Source organism: Aptenodytes forsteri, unplaced genomic scaffold, assembly GCF_000699145.1.
Source record: "Aptenodytes forsteri isolate BGI_AS27 unplaced genomic scaffold, ASM69914v1 Scaffold369, whole genome shotgun sequence".
Classification (NCBI taxonomy): Eukaryota; Metazoa; Chordata; class Aves; order Sphenisciformes; family Spheniscidae; genus Aptenodytes; species Aptenodytes forsteri.
The window spans coordinates 102,780-130,543 of NW_008794965.1; the positions used below are offsets into that span (position 1 = coordinate 102,780).

At 44.3% G+C, this 27,764-nt stretch overlaps 2 protein-coding genes across 2 annotated transcripts in view; one reads left to right on the plus strand and one right to left on the minus strand.

Annotated features, from left to right (window-relative positions):
* Window positions 1-518: 518 nt before the first annotated feature.
* On the plus strand, window positions 519-3,705 carry GHRH (growth hormone releasing hormone). Its single transcript, XM_009275539.1, has 5 exons — window positions 519-598; window positions 1,445-1,576; window positions 2,458-2,562; window positions 3,165-3,302; window positions 3,642-3,705. Exons 1-5 carry the CDS (start codon window positions 519-521, stop codon window positions 3,703-3,705), a joined length of 519 nt encoding a protein of 172 aa, XP_009273814.1.
* A 4,232-nt stretch (window positions 3,706-7,937) lies between these two features.
* RPN2 (ribophorin II) overlaps window positions 7,938-27,764 on the minus strand; it is a 54,557-nt gene continuing 34,730 nt past the window's right edge. Inside the window, exons 2-17 of the mRNA XM_019471071.1 lie at window positions 25,899-25,994; window positions 25,011-25,186; window positions 24,049-24,124; window positions 23,522-23,656; window positions 21,273-21,449; window positions 20,754-20,872; window positions 20,224-20,329; window positions 17,723-17,814; window positions 16,707-16,821; window positions 15,830-16,024; window positions 15,213-15,299; window positions 14,551-14,646; window positions 13,298-13,373; window positions 12,258-12,387; window positions 10,393-10,478; window positions 7,938-8,304 (exon numbers count right to left, since the gene is read on the minus strand). Coding sequence (XP_019326616.1) covers window positions 10,427-10,478; window positions 12,258-12,387; window positions 13,298-13,373; window positions 14,551-14,646; window positions 15,213-15,299; window positions 15,830-16,024; window positions 16,707-16,821; window positions 17,723-17,814; window positions 20,224-20,329; window positions 20,754-20,872; window positions 21,273-21,449; window positions 23,522-23,656; window positions 24,049-24,124; window positions 25,011-25,186; window positions 25,899-25,994 — 1,728 coding nt within the window. The 3' untranslated portion in view covers window positions 7,938-8,304; window positions 10,393-10,426. The remainder of the gene's footprint in view (window positions 8,305-10,392; window positions 10,479-12,257; window positions 12,388-13,297; window positions 13,374-14,550; window positions 14,647-15,212; window positions 15,300-15,829; window positions 16,025-16,706; window positions 16,822-17,722; window positions 17,815-20,223; window positions 20,330-20,753; window positions 20,873-21,272; window positions 21,450-23,521; window positions 23,657-24,048; window positions 24,125-25,010; window positions 25,187-25,898; window positions 25,995-27,764) is intronic.

Below are 27,764 nucleotides of genomic sequence, written 5' to 3' on the forward strand. Positions count from 1 at the left end.
CCAGGAGAGCAGAGGGCAGGAGAGGTCCCAGGGGCTGGTCGCAGATGGTCCTGTTGCTTTTGGCAGCCCCTGCTAACTGCTGCCCTCCAGCTTCCAGGTGCTCTTACACTGGTATTTACAGCCCGTACGGTGGTCCCCAGGGCTCGCCCCAGCCTGAGCGCTCTCCTTCAACCACACTGGGGGGACGGGTCAATAAGGTGGTCCTACAGCAGGAAACCCTGCTGATCAGCCCTGCCTCCCGACCCAAGGGAGGCACCAGCTCCCTGAGGGGTCACACACAGCCACTGCCTCCAGGAATTGCATGCCTTAGCAAAGACTTTGCCACGTCAAGACATCTCCGCATTGGGAAACACCATAACCACAAACACGAAGGCATGTTTCCAGTCCCTTCGTGCCAATAAGCGAGCAGGGGGACCGAGAACACAAAGGTGGCACTTGGCCTCCTCTCCTGGCCCTGAGCATCTCACTGCCGCTGACTCAGACTGCTCTGCATTTCAGGTGACCCCCAAGGGTGGAAGATGCTGGATAAGGCCACACTGCTCCTGTTCCTGCATTTAGTCGCATGCTCCATCTCCTCTCCTCTCCACCCAGCTCTCAGGTAAGCTGCCGAGTGTTTTATCCACGCTGTCACTCCCTGCCTCATCTCTGACCTTGTGCAAAATAAGCACGTGCCAAATTAAGGTTGCCAGCACTTCTGAAAGCCAGACGAACTGTATGTGCATTGGTAAACCTATTTCTTTACTCTGGCTTAATTTTTGGGGAACACTGCTAGCCTAAGGGCGGTTTCCAAAAAAGGCAGGTACCCGACATGGAATATTTCAGCCCAAGCAGTTGGTTTTGGAATTGAGTGCTGGGTCCTATAAAGGGAAATCTGCCAATCTTCAGAGCAGCCAGCACCTCCAGCTCCATCACTGATTAAAATTTGTGCCTGCAGGCCACCTGCATTGAAATCAGAACTGTGGATATTCTAGTGCATGAACTCAACAGCCTATTAATATTTCAAGTATTTCCTTGTCGACTGTTAGAAGTTGTAATATTACTTCCTACCACTACAAATCGATGGAAACGCAAAACTGAGCATTGGGTTCTATAACGTAGATTTGCAATGTCCCATAGAAAATGCTTTAGCCTTGTGCCAAAGCCATGGCATAACAATACCAGAATCGCTGGAATTTTGCTCGAGGATGCTGGGAGCTCAGCAAGGGGGAAAGTGTGTTTGGGGCAGCTCTATCAACCATCTTTTCACGCTGAAATAGGGGATTCAGCAGGAATTCAGGGCAGTTTCTAGCTGAGGGGAGTGTCGGACAACATTTGTGTTACTGATGAGATGAAGATGGCAAAAGGAGAAAGAAAAAGCAAGAGAACAGGGAGTGGTGGGGAAGACGACTGATCCCCGACCGGCAATTGAGCACGTCTCGCAGTATGCCTTGGGTTTGCCTTGCAGGTACAGTCCAGGGCCGGTTGCTGGCAAGGCCGTGAACTTCCAGCTACAGCACAGCAGCCCACTGCAGAGCCATAACCCCTCGGTGGAGGAACAGGAGGAGGAGGGTTTGTTGACAGACCCCACTGAGAAAAGGTTTGTACCTCACCTCTCAGCCCCACTGCAGCAAGAGTATGCTGGTTACAGTCTTCCCCCTGCCCGGGAACAGGCCAGCAGGTCACTTAGTCCCACCAGCACCACAAAGTCCAGGCTCCGGGGGGAGAACCCAGCTGAGCTCTGCAACCAGAGCAGAGGGCTGGGACTGTGCCCCAGCATGTCCAGAGCCACGTCCTGCTGTCCCCCAGCAGCAGGGACGTACTGACAAGGGCAGGGTCACAGGCCCAGCACTCCTGCAGGGAACATAATTTTCCACCGAGCTCTGGGAATCCATCTCCTCTCCTTTCCACCCCTGCCAGGAGATGAAGGATGGTTATTTCTGTCTGAAGCACAGCGGACTCATCCTTACAACAGTGGGGACCAGCCAAGTGGCTTGTGCTTCCCTTACCTGTGGATTTTCGGGAGCCTGGGTCTAGCCACCGGCTAGAGACCTGCTGGAGGCTCCTGCCACCCTGTCCCAGACACAGCCCTCCCAGGAAGTGACAGTGCTGCTGTAGAGCACAGGAATGTCCCAGCCCCAGCTCTGCCCTCTCCCAGCCTATGGTTCTTCTCCTTTCCACTGGTTCTCTGACCTCACCTTTGGTTTGCAGGCACTTCTCCTTTCTTGTTTTAGTGTGGACACTGATTAACAGACATTTTATTTTGCCTGCTGCCTCCCTGTCAGGACTGAGCTCCCTCAAATCCTTTTACCCTCCAACACTAACGCAGTCCAATACCAAAAGGTGTTTTCTATGGTTACCTGCCCCTGATCTCAGCAGTGCTACATCTGGTGTATTTTGACATCTGAAACACCCATTTCTCACCTAGAAGGTTCATTGCTACCTCAGAAAGCACACCTTGTGCTTGTCTTTCACCCCTAGGATGCAGCGCCATGCTGATGCCATATTCACCGATAACTACCGGAAATTCCTGGGGCAGATTTCTGCCCGCAAATTCTTACAGACCATCATTGGCAAGCGGCTTGGGTAAGCCACAGCGCTTTGCTGTCCTAGGGCTAATGTTTTGCTTATTACGCTGGGCAGTTTCTTTCATGCATGTAGCAGAAATAGCTGCCTTCCATTGCAACAGAAGCACGCTCTCCTGCTGTTCCACACCCCGAAGGGCATCCTGCATCCCTACGTCTTGGATCCCCCTAATCACAACTATCATTAAGCAGCCTAATTAATCCTTTCCTCCATGGCTGTAAGTGGCAGATCAGCTGAGACCTCTACCATAATATCAACAAGCAATAATATTTGCAACGATCATTCACTGGTAGGAAACAGTTATCCCTGGCCTGGTTTGAACATAGAAAACAGCCTCTCCACTACCACTCGGGTAGCTTTGGCTAGCTAGGTCAGTGGCTGCCACTAAATAAGACCAACTAGTCCGATGCGAGCCAGGTCCAATCCCTCTCCTAACTCAGGAGCAAATACAGCTGACCAATTTCTTACTGAAATTAAGCAGAATGGCCCCAGGCTCAGACCCAGCAGGTTGCCTTGCCATGCTGCTCAGCCTAAGCCAAACTTTGAGCGAGGGATGAAAAAGCATCACTGAAACGGAGATGTTTCTCATCTTTGCATAACAGAAGCAGTGAGAGCAGCCCAGGAGAAGGGGTGCATGAATTTCTGACAAGGCGCCAGTCTGACAGCATCCTGATGGACAGCCGCTACCACCAACAGATGGTACTAAGGGACTTCCTGGGAGCCATTCTGCAGAATCAAAGGTAGGTGGGAATCAGTTCATTACCTGCTCACCGCAGGAATAAGACAAGGTCCTTATTGCTGTCTGGCTTCCAGCTGTGAAGCTACTGGATTAAGTATCATCTTTCAGATACACTCAGAGAAAGAATAAAGCTCTTACCTGACCCCATAACCCAGCCCTTCCCTTACGTGGGCAAGTAGGGTGCAGATAAGGAACAGCCTGTCCTGAGCCAGCCCACACCACACACACCAGCACATCACTGTGCTGTCTTCTCACCCTCATAATTCAGTAAAATAGCAGTGGAAAAAAGAATTTCTCAATCCCAGTTATGCCATCACTGCCCTGTTCTCTTCTTTCACAGGCCTCAGGACATCAACAGCAGTCAGTTAGAAGGCTTTCCCAGCACCCTGGCTAAGCTCATGTAAATATTTCTCCCTTTTTCATCTCCCCATGCTCTGGTGAGTACCATTCCCTGCCCAATTCTGTACATAACACACTGCTTCTGCACTGCTCAAGCAGTTTAGAGGGTCTCCTTCAGCAAAGCCAATTCCCACTGCTGTCCATGAAAAAGGGTGCTTGCTGCAATTTAAGGGAAAAAAACCTCCCTGTCAATTTTGTCAAGTACCTAAAGTCCTGTTAGTCTGAACAGATAAAACATGAGTGTTGTGAAGCCGCATGTGGATGTCTGGGAACAGGCTTGCAGCAACCAAGAGCAGCCTTGTAAAGCTGAGACTGCGTATCCGAGTGTCTAAGCTAGGCTAAAGGCAGACAAAAGTCTTCCCCGAGGAGCAGAACCTGCCTCTAGGTCCCTGGGACACTTCAGGTTTTCCCTGCACTGAATAGGAGAGGAAGTCTTAACTGTTTTCTGTACCCCTCACTCCTGAAAGTAGTCTCCTGGAACTTGAATTACGCTCTAAATCTTGTCAGCCCTGGGGGACCGAGAGCCAGCAGACAGTCCATCCTTGAGAATACCTTCACTGGTACAAATGTCAGTTGTCCTGTTTGAAGCAAACTCATCTTACTCCTCTGTCCCACAGAAATTAAGCCTGTCCAACCCTAGCCAGCACAATATAAAGGGGTGTGGAGAGACCTGCGTGCATACTGAACAAAGAGGGGGCTGGGGAGGGGGGGGGAGATCAGAACTTTACGTTAATCATGCCTATGGATTCAGCTGGGAGAGCATGGCATTTCAGCATCTCTCTTGCCATGTTGACTTGGTTACCTTTCCACAAAGGTCAGACAGGAAAAGCCTCCGAAGAATGAAAAAACTTCTGTGTGTGCTCACAAAGTCTTCTCGTAATTCTCTTTTCCTCCTGCTTCTGTCTAGAATAATTCAGAGCTCACGGATCTAACTATACAGTAAGCCCTTCACAGCAATGAAGACATTCCTGGATGTGACCAGCTGGGAACTGATGCATACACTCCTCAGATCTGTTCAAAGGAATGCAGTTATGATGCACTACTTAATTTACTTCAGTCTTTACAATTTAACTCCCCTCTCTAAATACTGGTCTGTGTACTGGAGCAGAAAAAAATACCTCCGTGGTTTAACCTTAGGCTGCTTTACGTACAAAGACTATAACAGCCAGTACACTTGTAATCCTGGGGACATATTGTCTACTAATTAAGGCTTTCAAATCATAAAGCGTAGCAAAATTTCTGCCAAGTCATCATTCTGTTTGCGGGCCTGATTAATAAACATGAGGCCACCAAAAGGCACCTTTAGGCAACTTAATAAATTGATTACAGCCTCCTCTAAATAGATGCTGATGGCACAAGCACACACGCAGCTCAGATCAGGGCGAGGTAAGACATGAATCCACACGTCTACCACCCATTAGAAACGCCGCTGTGGGCTGCTGCTGTCTAGCTCTTTGATACAGAGCCCCGGCAGCAAAACCGAACTCTAAAAAGCTCAGCTACAGTTACTGCTTAGCCTTGGGGTGTTCAAGCTGAAGCTACAGCTCTGCTCTGCAAGAGTTAAAAGAGATCCCTGTGCATCAGACTGGGCTGTTGCTATGTTTTAATTCAACGTGCCATCCAGTGGCTCTGAACTCCACCGTGGCTAGGGTTACAACCCTACATGTTTTCAAAGAATTAAGTTATTAACCCAATGATCTCACACAGCTACTTCCTTCCTTGTCACCCCAATTCTCCTATTGTTTGTGTAATAATTATGTCTTCAGAAATGTAAATAATGTCAGGCTGGGGTCTGCTTTCCCATCATTAGCGGGGAATAAAAATTGTTCTAAATAAACCTGTCCAACAGCAGGTCAAGATGGCTCTTTGTCTGTTGAGACGTTAGTTTCTTGATTCTGGGCCCAGAATGGAAGATGTCGCTCAAAGATAGTGCTCAACTGCACCGAGGACGACTCAGAGCTGTGCTAACAAAGGCACCAGGTCGGAAATACGGTGGCATGCAAACATATATTAATGCCTCTGAAATCATCCCTCCTTGCGCCCGAACAATTCCTTGACAGTCTGCAGTAGATACCATGTCATTTTTTCCACAGGTGACCGTGTTTTAGGACAGCAGGCTCCAGCATGCACGGAAATGAATTCATACTTGCACCAAATCCCTACAGATTACATCCTTCCCTGTTCAGGTTTTACAATTCCAGCACTATGAAAATATTACTAACTGCCCGGCAGGATGGGAAGCAACGAGACGATGTTGAGGGAGATCAGTGAAGCTGTGACAGCAGCAAGTGCACTAATGGGTTATCCGTTACCCTTCCACAGGCAGGCAGCTGGCACAGTCAGACATAAACCATCCTTCCGCTTCACAGTACAGCTGGACAGAGAACCCACAAAAGAAAAAACAACCCGAGTAGGCCTCGTTCAAAATGTATCTGTAAACCTGTTCTGTAACAACTAGCACACTTGAAGCCATTAGGACTTACTTGCTCCAAGGAAAGGAATTATAAAAAAGCAGCAGCTTCCTAAAGTAGTAAGTAAACATGGTGGCAAAAAACTTAAAATTCTGGTAAGTGGCATAAAACCTATATGCAAACATTAGATTGGATACTCCGGCTAAAATCAAAAGACCTATCAAAAACACTTTGGAAAGACTAAGTCTGTATGATTCAACAGCTGGGTGAGTGCAGCTATTTGGAATAAAAGGGACTCCCTGGAAAGTTCAGTTTGCATCAAAATGAGGAAACAAATGCTCAAACTCTGGGAGATTAAATATAAAAACGCATAAAGCAAACCAGAAAGTGTCTGAGGAATAAAAGGCCAAAAGAATAAAACCCACCTTTCCTAAGGCATAGCCAAGGAGGTAGAAAAATCAATAGCAACACGCACAGCTTAGAGAAGATACATCACAGTAGCACTCCACGATTTTCTTTTTGCATCTGTGCTCTCCTTGGGTAACGTGCCAGAGCTCTACAGAGAAAGTAGTGGAGGATCTGTCCCAGCATGAGGCATCAGTAGAAAAGTAAGTTATAAAACAAAGCTGGTAAGTGAGCAGGAACAAAATATGAGGCTCAAAAAGAACTCACCAGGGTGAAAAGAAATTCCACAGTAAAATACTACAAATAGTAACTTAACTATTTCTTGCTTAAAACTTCTCTAGTCCCAGAGGACTTTAATGCAGCACGAGATCAGGTTTTTGAAGGAGTGCAGAAGGAGGTTAACAGAATTCATTAAACCTCTATGGCACCCAGTAAAACATTCACAATGAACAAATGGGTAGGAACTATTACAAAGAACAGAAACAGTGAGCTAAGTGTGAACAATGGCAGCGGGGAAGAGGCAAGATGGCTTTTATAAAGTGGAGTCATGTCTCACACATGTGAAGTTCTTTGGAGGATTCGGCTCCACACCCTTTATCCACATGCCTGCTGGTTGATATCATTTTCTGAGATCTCCAAAAGACACTTGATAAAGTTCCTTTGCTAAAAGGCCTTTAGAGAAACCAGTCTGACACGGGACAAACAGAAGCCAACACAGAGATGCAGGGGAGGGAGCAACTGTTAAGTTTCCCATGTGGAAGTTGCTCATCAGGAGGAGATTTTGGCCTTTGGTTACTACTATCAGTGCATCCTTCAATAAAGCCCAAGTCTGCTGCCTCAACACTGCTTAGTGGTCTGGAAGGCGGTGATTAATTGAGAAGTTAGAGCTCAAATAACTCAAACGTGGCCACACGGCAACCAGCAGATTCCCGGCATTCGGCTTCACAGAGGAACAGAGACGATAACCTCAATCAAACTCGTATTTGGAGTGAAAAGGTTACTTCCAGAGGCTGGAAAGAAAGCGAACCCACTCAAGGGACCCACCAAACCTGCCAGGGTCAGACACAGCCAGGCACGCCAGCACCGCAGCTGGCTCCCCCCAAGGGCCAGGCCCTGAGAACTACTGCCTGAGCCTCGAGGGCCCACAGCAACTCAGCACAGCCCAGCCTGGCGCCATCCTGAAGTCAGAGGGAACAGCCATCAGCGGAGAAACGCAGATGACAGCGTCACGCAAGGGACAGGCAGGAGTGGGAAGTCCCCCCCAATAAACACGTCCCTCTGGGAAAGGACATGAAAGAACAGGAAGCTTCACACAGCAATGATTCATACACAAAATTACCCACCAGAAAAAGCTCTTTTCATTCTCATGTGAGCCCCACTTCCAATCACAGCCCGAGACAGCCAAAAAACAAAATTCAGGACCATTCTTTCCTCTTTATTCACAAATCATTTAGGATGAGGAGAGGGCATCTGGGGAAAGGCAGAATTGTATCCCCCCTCCCCCCCCCCTTTTTCTAAGAGAAATTCAAGCCTGGGAGAAAAAGGGGGGAAGATCCAGGGAACAAAGGATTTTTGGGATTCATATGAAAAGCACTCAAGTAGCATGAACACAACGATGAAAATCAGATTTTTAAAAAAGTGTAACTGGTACCCTCTTGACTTAATATAAAAAAAAAAATCTGCTTTTGCCTTCCTTCTTCTGGTCTTTCAGTTATTTATTCACTTCTGTTCTGAAGGCATTTGCCTTGTTTTTCCCCATTTCTTCCATTCTTCTGGTACTAGTGTGTCCTAGAAAGAAAAACCCAAAAAATTAACTCTTCCAGGCAACAAAGCACACAGTAAAAGTGTCCCCAGACCCCTCATTCTCTCTCAAAGGAAGCTTGTCAGATAAGCTTCTCAAAGGAAACTTTTTGGAGTCATAAAACCAGTACTGCAATGGAACGGAGGACTGAATTCAAGGAGGATGGAAATGGTCAGACAAAATGAAGGTTAATTTCTGGTGCAAAAGGGATGAATGAGCCTTGTAAAATACAGAACTGAACAAAAAAAGCAGGGCTGAACGCAAAGCCTGGGGGTACCTTAACTGCTCTTCTACTTTAAACAGGGCCAATCTATCCACTTGGAATCAGTTGGTCCACGTAAACACAAAGAAAAGATCTCCATGTCCCCAAGATGAAGTAATCTAATGTGGGCACAGCAGACCCATCTTTTTGCGGTCCTTTTCCCTTCCAGATGCCAGACACAGGCACAGCTATGGATGCTGAGCACGTGACAGTCCAGCCCTAAAGACTGTATTGTTACCAGCTTCAACTGACCTATCTGGGGCATCAGAAAACCCAGCAATAAGGAAAAATGCTTGTGACTGCACATGGCAGCAAAACCTAACTTACGGGTTGTGGATAATAAACAAGATCTTCCAGGGTTACTCACAGCCCACGGGAAATTAAGGAGTTAAAATACCAGGCTGAGAAACAGAAAACATGCAAGCTGTGGAGAACACAACTGTGAGGTGTTTGTTAACAGGCCACTAAAAAGCTGAAAACCACTGGCCCAAAGCTATGGTAAAAAGAAGCGTCCAGGGACCAGAACAGCACCAGCACACGCAGCCAGGGTGCAGCCAGCGTTCATCTACCAGAACAAGCGACAGCCATCTCCATTTCCTCTCCAGTTACTTGTCATAGCTCGTTCGGTGCTCAAATACCTCAAAACACTCCAGGGAGGGAAGAGATAGTAACAGGGCGCTGTTCTATGGGACACGATGCCAAATTCTCCACAGGTAATTTTCACGAAACCATCCTCCATACTATCTGATCTGCAGACAGGAGCTTATACCACAGCGCACATTGTTTCTGCGACACAGCCACCCACGCTGGTTTTGTCTTGCACCACAAAACTGAGCTCTCCTCAACACACTCTGTGTGTGTGCCTGGAGCACTGACTATGAACGTGAGAGAAAGCAGATGCTCATGGGATGTACCAGTGCAGCACGTTGTGATTTCAGTCCCATCACAGGACTTGTCCCAGATGCTCTCTCCCTTCCCCAAAATAAAACGGTGCGCTGACCGAGAAATGAAGCTACACACACACACATCAGAATTGGGCAGCATGCAGACTGGCAGGCAGTCCTGCCTCCTACGCCACTCTGGATATAGCAAACTGGGGCCTTACCTGCTCGGAACGAAAGGAAGCGAAGGGCTTTGCACTGGTAAACAATAATGGAGACCTATCAGATGACTGTATTGAATGGAGGGGGTTGGCTGCTGCCGCTGACTGAGCCATCGTGGCCAGTTCAGTCTCATAGGAGGGTCAACCCTGGATTGGGTCGTGTTCTCAACCGAACGAGGTGGTGCTGACCTGGCTCTGCTGCACACAGAGCTCTCGCCGCCCCAAGCGGGGATGTAATTCAGCAGTCGGAGTGCCTGGCAGCTGAATAACCAGAATACTGCAGATGGGGACAGGGAATACCAACGGCAGGATGGGAACAGCCCAGGTATCAGCCATTTTCATCATGTTCTCCTCCAGCCAACATTACTAATAATTTATTTACAGGAACAATAATGCTTAAACTAGGTTTATTTCATCACCTGATAGCTGCTTGGTGCCCAAGACAACATATTCACATGTGCACATATTACCATACAGACTTCAGATGATTAAGGAAATCACACAAAGGCAATTTCGTCTCAGAGGACACGTACTGCTAGTATGCAAACCCAGCCATAGCCAAGGACACCCAAGGACTGATTTAAAGTCCAATAAACGATGTTGGAAGGAAGCAGCTTCAGCTCAGATATCTTTTTGTACAAGGAGTGAGTGATGATGTGAAATGAAACAGGCAGCATGCCCAGGAAAGGCAAATTCCAAAAAGGCCCTTACTTCTAGAAGAGCTGGTCACTAGCAAAACCCCCTTTTACCGCAGTGTTCTATACTTTGCCAACCTACTGCTCTGCTCTGCAGCGATCCTGCCAAAAGGAGAAAGGAAGAAAGGTTCAGAGAAGATAGGAAGGAGGAAAGCAGCCCTGCTCCAGGAACCAGAGCCAGCAGCAGAAATGCAAAAAGCAAAACCAGGCCTTCTGGTAACTTCTGTAAAAAGATGGTTTATACAGTCCCCCTTCCCACCCCCGCCAGCGGTCTCCATAGTGGAACAGCAGCTTTGCCTCAAAGTGCAATCTAGTTAATTATCACTGCACTTCAACATCTGAGGCAGGCTAGCAGGACGTTAACAAAAAGATGTCTTTTTGAACTTTAAAGTCATGTACAAAGGGTTTAACTTTAGCCTAAGGTAGAAGTTTTACTTTCAAATTTGCCATTGTAGTTGCAGCTTCATGTCATTTACAGTGAAAAAGCACGGACACCCCCTGCAGTGTTTTGAAGTAGGAACCAACCACCCGCATTTATGTGCTAACAGAAGCCCTGGTTGAGCGAAGACACTTAGAAGCTTCATTGTATTCTTTTTCCCCAAATCTGTATCCTAGGCAATCTGTAATTAATGATGATTTTATCATTACTCTTTAAATTAAAAGGGGAGAAAGTGCCAGAGTGGAAAGGGCTGGACATCCAAGAGAGCAAGGCTGAGAAAGCTGGGAGGATGGTATGAAAGGGTTGATTACAATAATCATCCTCCCTGCTACAGCCATGCAAGTAGAGATGTTTTAAACACAACAAATCAATGCAAAACCCCTGAAAATTATATCCTTGTGGTTTTGTTTGGGTTTTTTTTGTTTTTTTTTTAACAGCTCTTGTCCTGGTCTTAATACAGTGTAATCAAAAAAGTGAGAACCCAGGGATATCTATGCAAATAGGTATGCAAAGATAAACAACTCCTAGTGGCTCAAAAAGGGGAAAGTAAGAAAATCACAGGTTGATGGCAAAGCAGGTCAGTAAGATCCTCTTCAAAGCCAAACTCTGCATTAGTACAAGAGGGCTAAAACTTTAGTCTCACATGGAAACCCTGTGTGGCAGAAGTGAAGGAAAGGGAACGGTTCGACCTCTAATTAATGCACTGTATTGGAACCTTGGGTCAGCAAACTGCCTGCAGGCTGCCTAAGCCACAGCACATTCACGAGACACTGCGTGGCAGAAGACACAAGTGTGAAGAATCAGTCCAATGCCAGTACAGAAATGAATGTTGTACCCCTAACATTTATCAGAATTTTCCTTGGTTTTGCTTGCGTGTGTTGCACTTTGTTGCTGCGCACCTCTGATAAGCACCTGCTTCCCTTTTCTCTATAATCCCCCTTTAGTTTGGGGAAGACAGCAGTAAGATACCCCCGCCTTACCTTCCTCCTCTTAAAACTTCTCACAAGCACAGCTACAGAAGAGCTGGACCTCTTCTGCATTTATAGCAGCTTTCATTACCTGACGATATTGTAACAGCTTGATATATCATGTAGTAGAACAAATCTGTCAGTGAATGCATCTCGCCAAATGTGGGTTTCTCCACGTCAAAGTGCACATACTTCCACCCTTTGCTTTCTCCGTGTGCCTGATGGCTTCAGCATGTGGCCACGTGGACCATTCTCTCTGAAGGAGCCGTTAGCTGTATCTCAGTGAGAGCAGCCCATTGCCCTAGTCAGCGGGCAAGAAAGTGGGACCGAGCAGCCCACCCCCCCGCACAAGATCCAAGAACCAAAAGCAGCATTCATTACTGTATCAGTTACTGACACACAATAGCATCAACGTGACCTCCTCCCCACTGATTTTAAAAGCAGCGCCCACCAACGCATCCATCCCCGGCTTACCGTTTTACTGCTTTCTGAGCCAGCATCCTGTTGCCTGCCAGGAATGTGACGCCACCCAAAATGGCCAAGTACTTCAGAGTCTGGAACATGTTGAGCTGAGTCCAGTAGACATACATGAGTCCCAACATTGCTGTGAAAAAAAGACAGAGCCCATGGCTGAAACTGCATTTCAAAGACCAACCATTCGTTACCCTCAGAACAATTACTATGTTGTACTGCCAGGCCTAGGCATTGGGTTTCTATCTCATCTCTGAAGCTCTGAAATGGCAGATCTAAAGACTATATGTTATTGCCAGTGGAAGAAGGCGTCTGGGTCTCCATAGTAGAGAAAAATGTGACACTGACGGCTTGCAATCAACCCTCTTGTGGCAGAATTATGGACATATTAAAAACATTAAGGGCTATTAAAAGGAGGAGGATACTCTGGATTTCAATAGAGGATATTAACCTTTGCACATCTGTAGGAGCTTCCAGCTTTATAAAGCTTCCAAGGAAGCTGCCTTGGATTACGCAACACATTGTCATCTGGGAAACAGCAGATCCAACGTTCTCCCAACCTGCTATGTTTTTGAAATTCTGTCAAGACAGTGAAGAACTGTGCAACCAACGGCACAATAAAATTGATGGAAAAAATTGGTCCAGCCAAAGAACAAGAGCAGCTTTCACAGGAAGAGCCTTAAAGAAAAGATGTAGATGGCAGCCCTGCAGGTTTCAATCCCCACAGAAACTCCCTGCTTACAAAGGATAAACATGCAATAAAGAAAGCGTGACCTCTGGAAATAAGAAGTTCTATTAAGTACAGATAAATGGTGTGTGAGAGGAGCCCAGATAATGACCTCTGTTATAAGCTGATGGCCCAAACAGGTTTATCACCATATTAACAATCATGAAAAGCAGGAAGGCAGATGAAAACAAGAGAAAAAATGTTATGCTATTATGTCATTATAGTTAATAGACTGCAAGCCCATTAACCACCAGGGCTCTCATCCGTAACTCCCACGTGAGAAGGTCAAACAAAGCAGAAAGCCTCTGACGCTTACCAGCATGTCCCATGTGAAAAACAATGGTGCTGGGAGCAAAGCTGAAGTTGGAGATGTTGGCACCTATCTTTATCCACTAAAAGGAAAAGAAACAAAACCCGAGTTAAAAGCTTGCATTTACAAGGCCGTTGTATTTTAAACTTTAGTATCTTTCAAGCCTGTTTGCTTTAAGTTCCTCGATGAATACAGTGTATTCTCTACAGAAGCACTTGTTTCCTACTACAAGAGGACAGAGTAGTAATTTTGCTGAAGACAGCACTGTTGAGCTCCTTTACAGAAAATTTCTCCTGCTGTTTCTGACTGACCAAAGGCAGTTCCTCAATTATCTTTCTTAAACTGACGAGAGGGTATTGCTCCGAATCTACATTTTCCAGAAAACCAAACATTGCTATTTCCATCCAGCTGAATTAATTTTAATTAAAAAGACAAAAAAGGTAAGGTTCTAGCTTTGGACTCAGCAGAAGAACAGCTATAGCTACAAGATGTGTGCTCATAAAAACAATTTCAGTTTTTAGAGTACAAAAGAGAAAGGCATGAAGGATGGAAAACAGGAGCAGTAGCAATGAGATTTTTCATTAAAAGTGTCATCAACATGTATATTGTGAACTCCAGAGACCAGTGGACGCGACTATCTGAATGCCAGCTTGCAGTGAGACTAGCTAATGGGAAATTACTGCCAAGCAAGTAAGGGATCAGTTTCATCCTCCAAATAAGACGTAATTTAGCTTGCCTAGATGAGATTTTGTATTGCATTAAGTTCAAAACACTGATCTGATGATACAGTGAGTAGCAGTAGATGTTTCAACTACAGACACACAAATACCAATTATGTCCATAAATGGGAATCAATCTGATAGGATTAAGTAACACAGATGTTGTGATGGATATTTTAAGTGCAAGGCAGAATCACTGCTTTTTTTCCTGCGGAAGTCTAATGTTAGTTATAAATTAATCTGCCCAGTGTTATTCAACATCCCTAGCAGAAGCACACTGAAGACACTCATACCACCTACTTCTACTTGGCAGCAGTTTTTCTGTTTTGACTATAAACTCAACAAAAAAACCCAAATGAGTTTAGGAAAGAGACAATACCAGACCAACGCTCTGCACTGACGTTTGCTAGCTATGACTGCAGCACTGCTGTGCTAGTCATGATTAACCAAGAGTTTTAATGAGAAGTTTAGCTGGCCAACCTCCTAAGTGACCTTGGACTGGATGGGAAAAAACTTTCTTCTGTGGCCCAGTTCACTCACCAGAATGAGCAGCAAAAGCAGGGGGGAAAGAATCAATGCTGTGAAAGTGTTGGATACCACAGTGGGAGGCCTCTTCTCAGGTTCCCTGAAGAGGTGCTGCAAACAAAAACCAACTCGTAAGTAGGAGTATTCCAACAGAGCAGCTTCTCGGCTCCCCAGGGGGCCAGCTGCAGCCCTGGTGCTGGTCCCAGACGTTCCTTTGGATGATAAGCATTCCTCTTAAGGCAAAGACTGACTCTTTAAAGTAGCGTCTATTCCAGCCTCTGCACATTTGATCTCTTGCACAGTTAACATTTCCTTGCACTCACAGAAGCAGTTGTTAGCTTGTCATCAGCACAGAGGGCTGGAATGAAGCAAGAGAAATCTTCAGAAGCAGAGAACTTTCTGTGGTGCTTACCTAGTTAAATTCTCATGTTTGAATCTTCTCAGTGACACCACTTGCTCTCTCACAGGTAGGACACACAGCTTATTTATTCATACTCCAGAGGACTGCAACAAATTTCTTCCCATTAAGCAGTAACTCTGGTCTTCCTTTAATTACATTACTTACACAGTATTCGTTTTTTTTAATGAGAGATGACTTTTCAAAAATAAATTACAAAGAGAACAAACAATACTAGTAGGACTAGCCCCCCATGTCCACACATAGTTTTTGACTGTACCTGGATTTCAGGTTTGGGAACAAAGAGGTTCTTGGACTGGACTGTGGATGGTGCATCCTCTTCTGGGAATTTGATCACAACATCAGCCTGAAATGAAATCGTGCAGCTTCGTGAAGTTTGATCTTAATGTATTAGAAGTTTTATAAAACCTATTCCGTTACTGTGGCCTATTTCCTTATTTGTCAATCTACAATTAACATGATTTTTAAAGGAAACTAAGAAAAAGCCACCAGATTTTTTAAGAAGCAATTTCTCCTAAACAGAGGCATAATGCCATTCACCCATCACTAAGAACTGGACTTATTTCCAGCATAGCAAACAAGGAAAGGCTAAACCTTGAAGTGCTTGCTGTGAATTTACAATCAAACCCATAAATGTTCTGAAGTTTCTGTTCTACCACATGATGAAACATATGTTCATTTCTGTCTTGCTTTGATGCTCACTTAAAAACTTAAAGTGAACAAACGAACCTCAGAGCCCATAAATGGGCCAAAAGGATTCTGGTTCACTACAAAGAACAAAACATTTGAGCTTTTTTCTTCCAAGCCTGTACCATGCCCTCCTGTTAAGACTGCCAGTAATCTCAAAACGACATCACCACACTTCCAGCTACATACCACATTCCACAGGATTGGATTTTCCAGAGTGGCATCTCCAATTATCAAGTAAAGAGTGTAGGTACCAGAGGCAGAGTCAAATTCAGTCTTTCTTTCAGAGGTATCCAGTTCAAACTTGTATATGTTCTTGCTATCTGGTTCTGCAACGAACACTACCTCCTGGCCAGTCTTTTGGTTGTGAAGTCGGACAAAAGTCTGAAAGGAAAGATTGTAACATTTCTGGAATATCTCATAGTGCGTTCACAAATGCCAGCGAAATGAGAGATTTCCCCCCCAAATCAAAAAGCACAACATTAACAAAAGTTGGAGTATAAACTGGGAGCCCAGGTGTCTAGATCCCTGCAAATCAGCAAAGTTCTGTGTCTCTTTGAGCAACTACATTCACACAGGACCAAGACCGTCCAGTCGCCCACTTGGAGTACAGGGCAATATATTGGATGTTATTTGACAGGGTATACGCAACAGCACAAAGAGATGTATGCAGATACGGTTTTTGTTGGGTTCCCCCCCACCTTTTTTCTATTTTAAACAGAAAAAATAAAATTTTAAAGAAAGTGTAACATTCAAGGACTTTTTCAGCAAACAATCTATATTAAAAAAATCAGAAGTGTGCTTTACAGTGCAGGCTACCTGCACTCATTTTGTTGAGTTAAATAAGACACAGTACCAGAGCCAGAAGAGGCTTCATTTAACATACAGCCAAAACAAATGAACTGAATCCACTTCCCATCTACCAAGATCAGTGATCCTTCACAGTCCATGTCAGAAACATAAGGCTTCTCAAAACCTATCAAATCTTTTCAAGAGCAACTGTCACCTCAGACACTTTAAGATGGAGCATCTTGGTGACACAGCAATGACAAAAATTTGTCCTAACCTGGTGAGGGATGAGTTCAGCTCCACTGTTCACGTCTATCAGCTGGAAGGATAAAGCAAAATTCTGATGGCTGTCAGCAGTGAATGAGCCCTTGGCTTTGGCTGGGTAAGCTACCCTAGGAGGAAAAAAAACCAGACAGAATTGAGGTGATCTGCCAAGAGAAGGCCTGGCGTTCAAAGAAACCGAGGCATGCAAAGCCTGTCTAGCAGTACTGCAGTCTACTCGGCACAGATGAGCTGTTTTATCAAAAAGTCAGGTGAACTAACATGTCTTTCTCTTCCACCATAAATTTAATGAAAAGAAATGAATGGAATTTTTTTGGTAGGATTTTTGTGCACTACATACCTTGCCCATTTTCAAGTAAAACAGTTGTTTGTTGTAAGGTTCAAAGGAACACCAGAAGAAGGTTTTGCTAATACTACACCCCACATTCCATTTAGCCAAGGCTATGCTACAGCCAAAGGTGTGATGGCAGCAGAACAGAAAAAACAGACACTCAAACTTCAGCACAGGAAGGCTGCATCAACACACACAGAGGGGCCTCAGTGGGGCTGTGCAACCTAAATTAAATTCCATACATTACATTCTAACTGATGTCAGTTAAAAACACTGATTACATTAAATTCAAGTACACCTAGCAATGGTACAGCCACCCCCGCCAAATACAGTGTACATGTTGCTTTAGAGCATCTCTACCGAAGCCAAATAATACCAGAAATGTTAACACAATTATTTTAGCTTGCTTTCGCTATGGAGAGGTGCCAACAAAGGAACAGAAGACTCAGGTTGCCTGGCTTCTGTTAGTACTTATTTCAGTATTAAGGAAAACCACCTATAAAAATAACCAGTATTCTCCCAATGAACTCACAGGTTTAAGAGAAACAGCATGGGTATAACTCTGTAGTTATCCCTACACAAGATTCCTCTGGTTAAGCTGAAGTCGGTAAAGCTCAGAAGACCTCCAGTATAGAGCCAGAGTTGCCCCTTAAAGAATCACACACACTGAGTCGTTTTACCTGGTTGTTTTTGGTGCAATGCTCTGATCTTTATCCACAGTAGAAAGATCTACATTAGTAATCCCAACTTCCGTGGAAACTTTTACTTTCAGCTGCAACAAAACACAATAGAAAATTATTCAGAGCACTCTACATGTACTAATTATGGTCAAGTTCACTGCAGAAGCTTTAGCTCTTCTGTCCCCTTCCTCAAAGAGGGTCTTACACTAAGCCAGAGACAGAACCTAACCGGAACAGAAGGATCTACAGCAATTTACCTTCTGGCAAGGCTCCTGCATCAGTCACTAACCCTAACCCATCCCCTTCCTCCTTGCACGAGCAGCCAGCTCTGAAGACACCAGCTTCTCAGTCACGCTGGAGTTAGCTGCCCTTTGGAGAACTGTTTTTAATGAAACAGTCCAACTATCCAGATCCAACTAGTTTTCCGTTTGAACTAGCAGAAACTAGCTATTAAAGATTACATCATATACGATACAACTTAAAACTGCATGTGCATATGTACTTCTGCTGGATAGCAATTTGAGATGAGAGGGGTCTCTGGACAGCAACCAGTTATGCCTTTGTTGGCTCCTAAAGCCTAACAGGTTTCTGCTGATTTTATTACCAGCAAGCAAAAGCCAAAGCATTCCTGCAAGACCTGCACTTTGTTCAGCAAGCCTTCCTTCGGAGTCACAGCATTTATCACTTAGTGCAGGGCAGCCAATAAGGCCCTGCCATTTATCACTCTCCTTTGTGCTAAGCGCAGTGTAAGCCCCAAGCAGAGAAATGACTTCCTGCCCTCTCCCCAGTCCCAAACCACAGCCCATCTAGGCAGCGAACCTCGGTGGGTTTGACTGATTTCAATCCTTCTCTCAAACATAAGCAGTTACTGCAGTCTGTAGTTTTTAATTAGCACATTTGTTCTCACAGCTTACAAATGCTCCCCTGGAGAATTAAAGTTCCATTGCCAAGATATTTTTCATCATATACTACAATTTGTTATTACAGGTTTGCTCATGTGAACCAGCCCCACACCCTCGCCCTGAAAAATAATTCACAGGGAACCTGTGGGAAAAATATGTAAAAACATAAATCAAACTATTCAGGTCAGACTTCAAACACAACAATCTTGGTAGTTCCTTTACAACAAAGTGTAATTTAAGATAGAGGTTACCCCTGAAAATGGATCCATTAACATGTAGACTATTCAGGCTAACTTTGCAAAAGCCTTAGTTTGTTCCAAGATGGGAGCAAAGAAAGATGGACTAATGAAATATTCATTTTAAAAAAGTTACGTGAAGGCAACTCAGAGCTGCTGCACACAGCCCCTCCAACTGAACAGTACACAAACATCTCTCAAATATTTTAATGCCAGGAAATGTAGTCTCTGCCTGGAGTAATAACCCACTGGTTTAGCTCATTACTGTCAAAACGATGGTGCATTAAGGACAATTAATGCTAATAACAGTAAGGAAAAAAAAGCAGTTCCCCCAGCAGTCCTCCCCCATAACAATGTGTCTTATTAGAAGCTGTTCACGCAAAGCTGCCCCAGCGTTAATGCATTCCTACCGGTACCTCTGTGTGCCAGCAGCGAGCTTAGGCAGGACCAATCAATCCCCTTTTGACACTCCTAAGTGCCATTACTACTACAATGACAACATCAATTTGATACACAGAGTAAAGGTCAGCAGTTGTAAGTAAGTGTCTTCCTCCACTCCAAGCTGACTATGCTGGAAGACTTTAAAAACTAATCTTTTCTTTAAATAGGCAATTGAGGGCAAAAACTAACCCTGGGAATAGACACCACTGGAGAAGAGCATTCAACAGCTGCTGACACTGGGGCGACTACATGAATAGTCACAGAGGTCACTTTCTTCTCGCTGTAACAAACTTGAGGAAAGTAAAACTCTGAGTGTTTATATAAAACTCTTCTTCAGAAAGGTGTGGTATAACAGCTTTTGCCACCAAAAAGGGGGTATGTATACATGAAATGAAGACTTCATTTGCATTGGTCACTGTTTCTCCACTACAAAAGCATCACCATATACACAGTTAGGAGATGCCAGAAGACCCCTTGACTCTTTTCTGGGGCTCTAGAGCTTATATAAAACAGACAACAACAAATGCTGAGCCTCCATACATCAGGCAATCACCAGACAACTGCTAGCCAAGCCTTGAGATTTACAGACTCAAATCTTGAATGCTCTGAAGAACTAACATTCTTAGTAATTGGTTTTGCATAGCTACTTTGGGCTGCTATATAAACACTCCCACTGTTAGCCTTTGTTCATATGCTGTCAGATCAGCATCTAAGTGGTAAGTCAATTTTGAAATTTACACAAATCTCTTTTGATCATATATTAATCTGTGGCTGGTCATAATCCTGAGTCAAAATCCAATGCATTACAGAAAAACATGTGATAAAAATGCCATATAACTGGCAACATCCTTAACAGGTGTAAATAAAAAGCTGTTTCAGTGAATAGGCACAGAATTAAAATGCCATCAAAAAGTATACCCACCTCAATTTTGTTAGCAATAAATCGCTTATCTCCATCCACACTGATAGAGAAATCATAATATCCACTTGCAGGTTTCACATTCATGAAGTTCAGCTCAAAGACATCTCTGTAAAAAAAAAAAGCAAGGTATTAAGTATCCTCTAGGACACTAGCAGCATCCTACAAATAGGTAATCTATTCTTGCTACCAAGAAGTCTCCAAATATGCTAGATTAAGCAAGCAAACAGACAAATGCAGCACAAAACTAACATGGCTAAGTGCAGCAGGAAAAGAATTCTCCAAAGTGCCTCCAAAGTCAGAGGAACATTGCAAATCCCCACTCCCAATCAAAAGAAAAAGCAACAGAAATTCACCATCGCTACCAAACGCGCTCAGTCACCTGTTACCAACCAAATGCAACTACAGCATTTTGAGTTTTCCATCATACAAACATTTCTCCGGTGGAAGAACACATAAGGAAAATAAGTCCAACACTGTTTAAATAACACCTGTTTGCCTTACAAACTGTAAAAATAAGATTATATTCTTACCCTGACAGAGCAAATGCTGTCTGTTGAAGGACAGTGGCTTTGCTAGATGCAGACTTGGCGTAGTCAAGCTTTACAGAAGCTTGAGTCAGTGGCTGGGACATAACATCGGTCACTTGTAGCTACAAGAGAAAAACAAGAATTTCTGTGAAACCCGTTGTGCCAGAAGGAATGCAGGAGCACAGACGACTCACTACCCCTCTGCATTATACACCCAGAATTCTCCCCTGCCCAGCATCCCAGATTCACCTAGTTCTTTCTAACATAACCGGGAAAGCTGAAGTTTGTAATCAGCAGAGCTGACTTCCACACAGTGCCTTCTCGAGGTGGCGTCTGGTAAGCCCTGGGCAAGCAGAGGTTCCCAAGAATCCCTCCATAAAAGCACTAAAACCCCAGATCTACTGGAACCCGAGTCCTGGAGCTAAAAATGAAAGACATCACCTTACACATTCAGTCAGCCCAGACCTACAGCACTAAAGACTGGGCCAAGAGATGAACTAAGATTTGGGGCTAAGGACTCACCCTGAGTATGGGCTGATGGTGAGACACAGCTGCAGGCCCATCGGGGACAATAATGACAGGCAAGTGGTAGCGGTTCCGGGATAAAGAACCCACGGCACAAGCAACGCTGAAGGCCTCCGAGAGCGTCTCAAAGTTTTTCTTGCTAAAAATTGCATTCATCAACTGGATAATTTGATCCTGAAAGAGGAAAAGCAAATCACATATAAGCACCAGCAGCTTATCACAACATTGCAAACTGGCTCAGTGTAATGTTATTAATAAAAACATCATTCACAAAGGCTGCTTAATTTCCCATTTGCTTTAAAAATAACTCAATTTATGAGGTAACCCAAAATTAGCTACCTTTTCAATGTCACATTAACATACTTACTCTGGGCTGGGAGGTTCCAACCACAATCGCTGTAATTGTGCTGAAAACTTGCAAAACCAGAATTTGGCTCTACCTCTTCAAACTACGTGTTTCAGAATGGAAGATGCCATCAGCTCAACTATCCCGACTGCATGCAGCTGCAAAAAGACAATTTGGCTCCAGGAGCCGTACAATTGTCTTCACACAGTGGAGAAGGACTAGGCTAGATGTCCTGGCTACCTGCCAAGCTGGGAAGGCCACGGAGAGGTGATGCAAAGCATCCTAATGGCTCTGGAAGGAGCCAGACTAGGCCCATGCAGGCTTATCCCCTTAGGCTCAGCAGTGTCCTCAAGCTAAGAGGATTAGCTTTAAAGCGGTACCACCAGGAGCACAGAGCCAGCTCTGGCTCTGGGATGTGCCAAAGCTAATTTGTTCTCTCCGAAGTAGGAGTGGGACGGAGTCCCCCAGCTGGTTTTCCAGTCTGACTTTGTAGGGTTAGCGCGTCTGCGCCACACTCCGCAGGGTATGCCATATTTTTCAGATTCTTCCATTACTCCCTGCTAGTCTGGAAAACAGGGGGTTTGGTTACCTGTACTTTGATCCAAGCAAAGGATTGTGGGCTAAATTCTAATCAGAAATGAGAATAATCAAAGACAATCCCAAATAAAGCAATAGGCATACAATTCAGTAACCTACAAAGAACACTTTTAAATGAAATCCACTGCCTCTCAAGTTTCCACCCTCGTATTTGTATTAATGAGCGCCAACGTACATGACATAACTAGAGAAAGCATCCAGACAGAAGCTACAAAAAACTCCCGCACAGCACAAATCCTGCAGTGTTTTTCATTTATATGGAGGTCATGGCATAGCTCCAGACCTTAACCAGCAACTGACACTCATTTAAATTGTGAGGGGGGAAAAAAAAAAAGGGAGCTATTTTTTCAAATACTACATGTTAATTTTTAAAGAGAGTTTTGTGGCATTCTGGAGGCACTCTCACCATTCACAGGAGATAAAGCTTTAAGCCCCAACAATAGCACTTCTGACAGCACAATTCTGAAACAACACTAAACAATTTTCCTTAATTGGTCTTTTTTTTAAACATCATTTGGACGCTGACAGTTTGAATTGTGTCTAGCAGAATCACCACCTCAAAAATGACATCAAAATTACTTTGCATTAGTCTGTTTGGCAGCAGCATGGAAGAGAGCCAGGAATGAACTCAGATGTCTTACACTGGCTTCTGTCTCAACCCTGCCACTTTGGCTTGTGCTTTAGGGAGCTGCCACTCTCAATCAAAAGTACATCTAACTCAGTTAACTTGTTGTGGAAAAAAAAAATACACTAAGTGGATAGCTTGCAGTAATGATTTCTAGCTTAACCAAGCTCTAAAGGAATTTCTAGTCTTTCATTTTAGGCAACAAGTTTTTGCATCTGGATTCCTGTAGGCGTATGATACTAACGTTGTCTCCCTTTTGGGCACCCCAAACTAGGGTGCCTGTGTTTCCTCACAGGTAAATAACATTTGCAAAACACTTTGAAATGCTGGAAAGTGCTAGACGAGTGCCAAATACCAGAACAAACTCTGAAATAAGAGGGTTTTTTTTCAACAGTTTGTCTCAATAAACAAAGAAAAACTAGGCCTCACTTGCAATTTCCTTCTGTACGTTTGAAAAAGAAAAAAACCAAACCAAATTCAGCCTGTGATCTTGAAGGTGGAATTTTCTCCTGGATGCCGTTACTTAGCATTCGCTCTGAGATGTCCCTTTTCACTGAGTGTGCTCATTATTTTTTCCAGCAGAAATTCTACCCAGCTATACCAGCGTCTTGCAACAGGGACTAGGCAGATCCTTTTTGTCAGCTACGGTGTGCAAGGGAGGAAAACGCAGATACAGACCTCCTTCATTGCTGGCTCCGTACCCACGTGGTCTGACAGCTTATAGGCAGCAGCAACAAACAGTGCAGTAGTCTCAATTCCTTCTTCAAACTGCAGATAAACTCCACCCAAGTCATCCAGGCGAGCAACAAGATCCTGACAGAGAGAGTTATTAAAATTTAAATTGCATTCTAGTAGATCCACAGAAGTTAACTCCGCTGTTAGGCCTGTAATCAAGCCTATCTGTATGGGATCACTGAGGTATTTTGTAATAGTAATTTAGAAACAGGAAGAAAAAGAAACCTTCAGCCTTTCGTGGATTTAATTATATTTAAAAGTCATGACTTTCTGTGTCTCAGTCCACTGTGAAACAGTTAAAATTCCAGAAGAAATATCCGCTGGAAAGGAAGAGCCAAGCCAACCCACATCATGCAGGCAAGGAATTAGCCAGGTTGGTTTTTCATTTTGTGTTTCACATTAATACATCTTTTAGTACTCCAGAGGTCTAACAAATTACCGAATAATTAGAGAGCGTAGCGTGTTCCTACCTCTATCTCCTCCACAATGCCACTTAGATCTGCCTGCTGGGACAAGTAAGATGCCGTCTCCAAAGCCTGGATGGTTCTTAAACAACAACAAACAAAACCAAACAATTGTATGATTTTCCTTCCTTAAAAGCCAAGCATCATTCAAATCAAAGCAACTACAGTTTCTATTCTGAATGAAGTGTAAAACAGCTGTTACTGCATTCAGTTGACTCAAGGCAATGAATCTGAAGCGATTTAGTGGAAACTTAGAATTCATTAGGGAACGCCACTTTAGCTGCACCAGCGCTGCAATAAACTCAGATTCAAAGGCAGAGAAGAAACCAAACTTTGATCCCTGCATAGCCCAGACCCCCAGACTTGCTACTGAGGCTTCCAGGAATCCATTTTTTTGGTCAACAAAGCAAGTTTTAAAGTTTCCCTTTCTTCCCTAGCTCTCTCCCTAGAGAACAGGGAAATCCCTATTCTCTCCTTTTGCATAAAATTACTTAATTCTTTGGTGATAAATGCCAAGATCCCTTCTGCTTACTGGCACGTTTTTTCCACCTCAGAGTACAGGCATCCCAACCTACAAACGACAGGGCTGAGGAAGAGCATCAAGTCTAGTGCAACCATAAATGACACAGAAGCATGGCTGGGTATTAAGTAAAAAAATCTGTTGTGAATCTTTTTGAAAGAGGCGGCTTCTTTGGGATGTGTCCTCTTTACTGACCTTTATTCTTGAACTAAACTGAATACATACGCTCATTTGCAAAAATCACACAGAAAAAATAGCCCCAAAACGTATTTTTCATTCCCCCAGAGGGACAATAATGAACTGGACAAATACATCAAATGAAAACACAGCCCCTACTCTACTACATCTATATTACAAAACTTAAGCGTTAAAATACCCTTTACTCCAAAATCCAACCGCTTAGAAGATAAACATGCAACAGTGAATCATCTCCACCCGAAAGACTTACGCCAGCACATTTTCTTCTTTGCTAAGACGAGCAGTAAGAGCACTAAGTGCTTCCTGAGATGCTAAAGGAAGGCCAAAGCCACTCAGGGCCCCAACGGCGTGGAAGATCTGCGTGATTGAGGAATCCTCACTGACAGCTGCAAGCAGCAGCTCCCTGGTCTCATTTGAAATGGTCACCTGAGGAAGAGCACAGGGAACATGTTGATTCACACTTAAAAAACACAAAGCCTTCTAGTCACCACTGATTTCTTCCTGGAGCAACACACTTGACTGGTGAACTACTGTAAGCGTTTGGGAAAAAGCCCTTTATCATCCATTACCTTTTAGTTTAATTAATTAAATCCCTAAGTTTTGCTCTCAACTATCAGTTAGTCAGGATAATCCACGATTCAGATTTATCCTGGTAACCTGCTACTGCTTTTCATCTGGCTTCACATCACTGCGCAGCAGCCGGTGGTACTGATGAAAAACGGGGCTTGGATAACCCACCCACAACTCAGCAAGGGTGGGCTGCATTTGTGTCACTGCAGCGTTTCAACACAAGGTTTACATCCAAGCAGTTTACCATCCACCCAAAGAGGTTTTAACTGACACGGCTGCTGTGAATTCTATTAAAATGTGCTGGCTCCTTTTTTCTTAGCCACCAATGTTTAATCAAGGAACATCCCCTCAGAATTACCCTGGGCCAAATACTTGCTTTACATCTTCACACTTTGCCTTGTAAAGGTACTCCCAGACACTTTGTGAGTCATTTACCTAAGACACAAGAGAGTACAACCCACTAGAAGAAAGGAAAAGTAGACTATGCATAAAATAAAACCAAGAAAAAGATCAAGGTAAGTATTTCCTTGGTAACATCTGTCTTCAGAGCTCAGGGCTCCAAACTCACCTCACAGCCAGACAGGACCCGGATGGACTGTGCAGCGTAAAAGAGGGAATCAACACTGCTGGAGTCCACACGAGACTTGATGAAATTGCACGCAGCCTGTGAAGAAACAGAAGTTAACTTATGGCAACAGTCTTGACTTAAGCCACAGAGGAGATTTAAACGATACTCTGAGACAATTTCACGTACATTGCCATCTGTTTTTATACTGAAAATAGGCAAGTGATATCCCTAGTAATATTTGCGATGCAGCAGAGCCTAGAACCCCCCAGATCCTACTCTACTAAGTGCTGCACAGAAACAAAGGTGGTTCCTGCTAAAAGAGATAAGCAATTTTCACATAAACTCAACTGCAACCAGAATTCAAATTTAAATTGAGTATAATTATAAAACCTATCAAAATAAAAGCCCCATGCGTATATGTAGTAGGGAAAATCTCCCAGGACAGAGAACAGATGAGCAGAAATTCTGTGGGCGAGCTTCCTTCCCAGCTGTATATCACACACAATCATTAATGGATGCAGAATATAGAATTTCAAAGCATACAGAAAGAAGTCGGGTAAGCAGCCGCAGTATGAAGGCAAGCAATGAGACTGCTCATTAATCTGTAGCCAGTTTATTATTAACTGACAACCAGATAGATGGATCATTAAGATTCCATTTTAACCAGAAAATAAGCAAGAATTTAACTGCTCATACTCAAAGACCAGTGATTTATGTATGGGGAGAACAGGCCTTTACAAGTAGGACAGGATTTTAATGCTACAGTTACCTAGGAATACTGATATATGTTCAGGTGTTACGCCTAGCTATTATTTTTACTACCTCTACCTTTTAAATAGTCTCACCCCGTTAAGAGGTACGCTGTCCAGGGAAAAAAGTCTCATCACAAACCTCAAGGAACAAATAAATAATTACTGTTTACCCACAGAAGCAAAGGCTGTGTTATCATTGCCAAAGCTAGGAACTATTAAAAACCCCAGCCATGCTGACACAAACAAAAGCAGCAATTCCCAGACTAGCCCGCAGATGACCAGTAACCGACGCCAGTGAGGTGTGCAGCGTGGTGAACCACAACATCTTCAGGAGCCTCACAGTTACGAGTTTGGGCGTTCTGCATTCGCACCACAAAGAGAAACTAAGTCCAAATGGTTTAGAACCACTGAACTAGCCGAATTTGTGAGGAAAAAAATAAACTTATGTTTACAGCTCAGGTGCATAGGTAAGCATGCACGCGCACGTACGCTTACGAAAGCAGGCTGTTATAAGGACAACCTGCAACATTTAAACTAGAAATGCTTAAATACATGGAAGGGCAGTAAGCATCATGCTGATACCACAAGCCTTTGCTTCTAGTCGGCACACAAGGGAACGTATTTGATATACAAAAATACCAAGATCAAGCGACCTGGCTGAATTCGGCGTTGGAACTGAAACGAAATAAGGAGAGTTCTACTTAACAGGACAGCGAAGCAAAAACGGGGCAGAAATCTTTTTCACAGAGCAGCGAAGCGAACTGATAGCTACGGTAACATCACAAGGGGCTGCGGCAGCGCGAGCCCTGAGAGCACCACGCCGGAGCAGTAAGCGTAAGAGAGCCCGCGGCACTATCTGCCCGGGCAAAGATGCAATTTGTTCAAGCAGCGCACCCGAAAGACTGTCAGTAATTAGCAGTGATTGGCACCGCTAGTTGCTGAGAACATAACACACGTGAGCTTCACGTTTTCCTGACGGTACCGTGAAAGCGGAGCACGACAGAGAAACCCATTATGCCTCATCTTTTGCCGCTGCGCTGCGCCTGCAGGCCCTCAGCGCAGCAAAGCGCCCTTGCGGGGAGCCGCACGGCCTCGGTCGCGCAGGAAAACCGGT

Bases quoted from the DNA above. Each gene is read 5' to 3' on its own strand.
- GHRH (XM_009275539.1), top strand. From the start codon at position 519: ATGCTGGATAAGGCCACACTGCTCCTGTTCCTGCATTTAGTCGCATGC. The intron at 599-1,444 runs GTAAGCTGCCGA...TTTGCCTTGCAG, and splicing joins CCTCTCCACCCAGCTCTCAG to GTACAGTCCAGGGCCGGTTG. The intron at 2,563-3,164 runs GTAAGCCACAGC...TTTGCATAACAG, and splicing joins ATCATTGGCAAGCGGCTTGG to AAGCAGTGAGAGCAGCCCAG.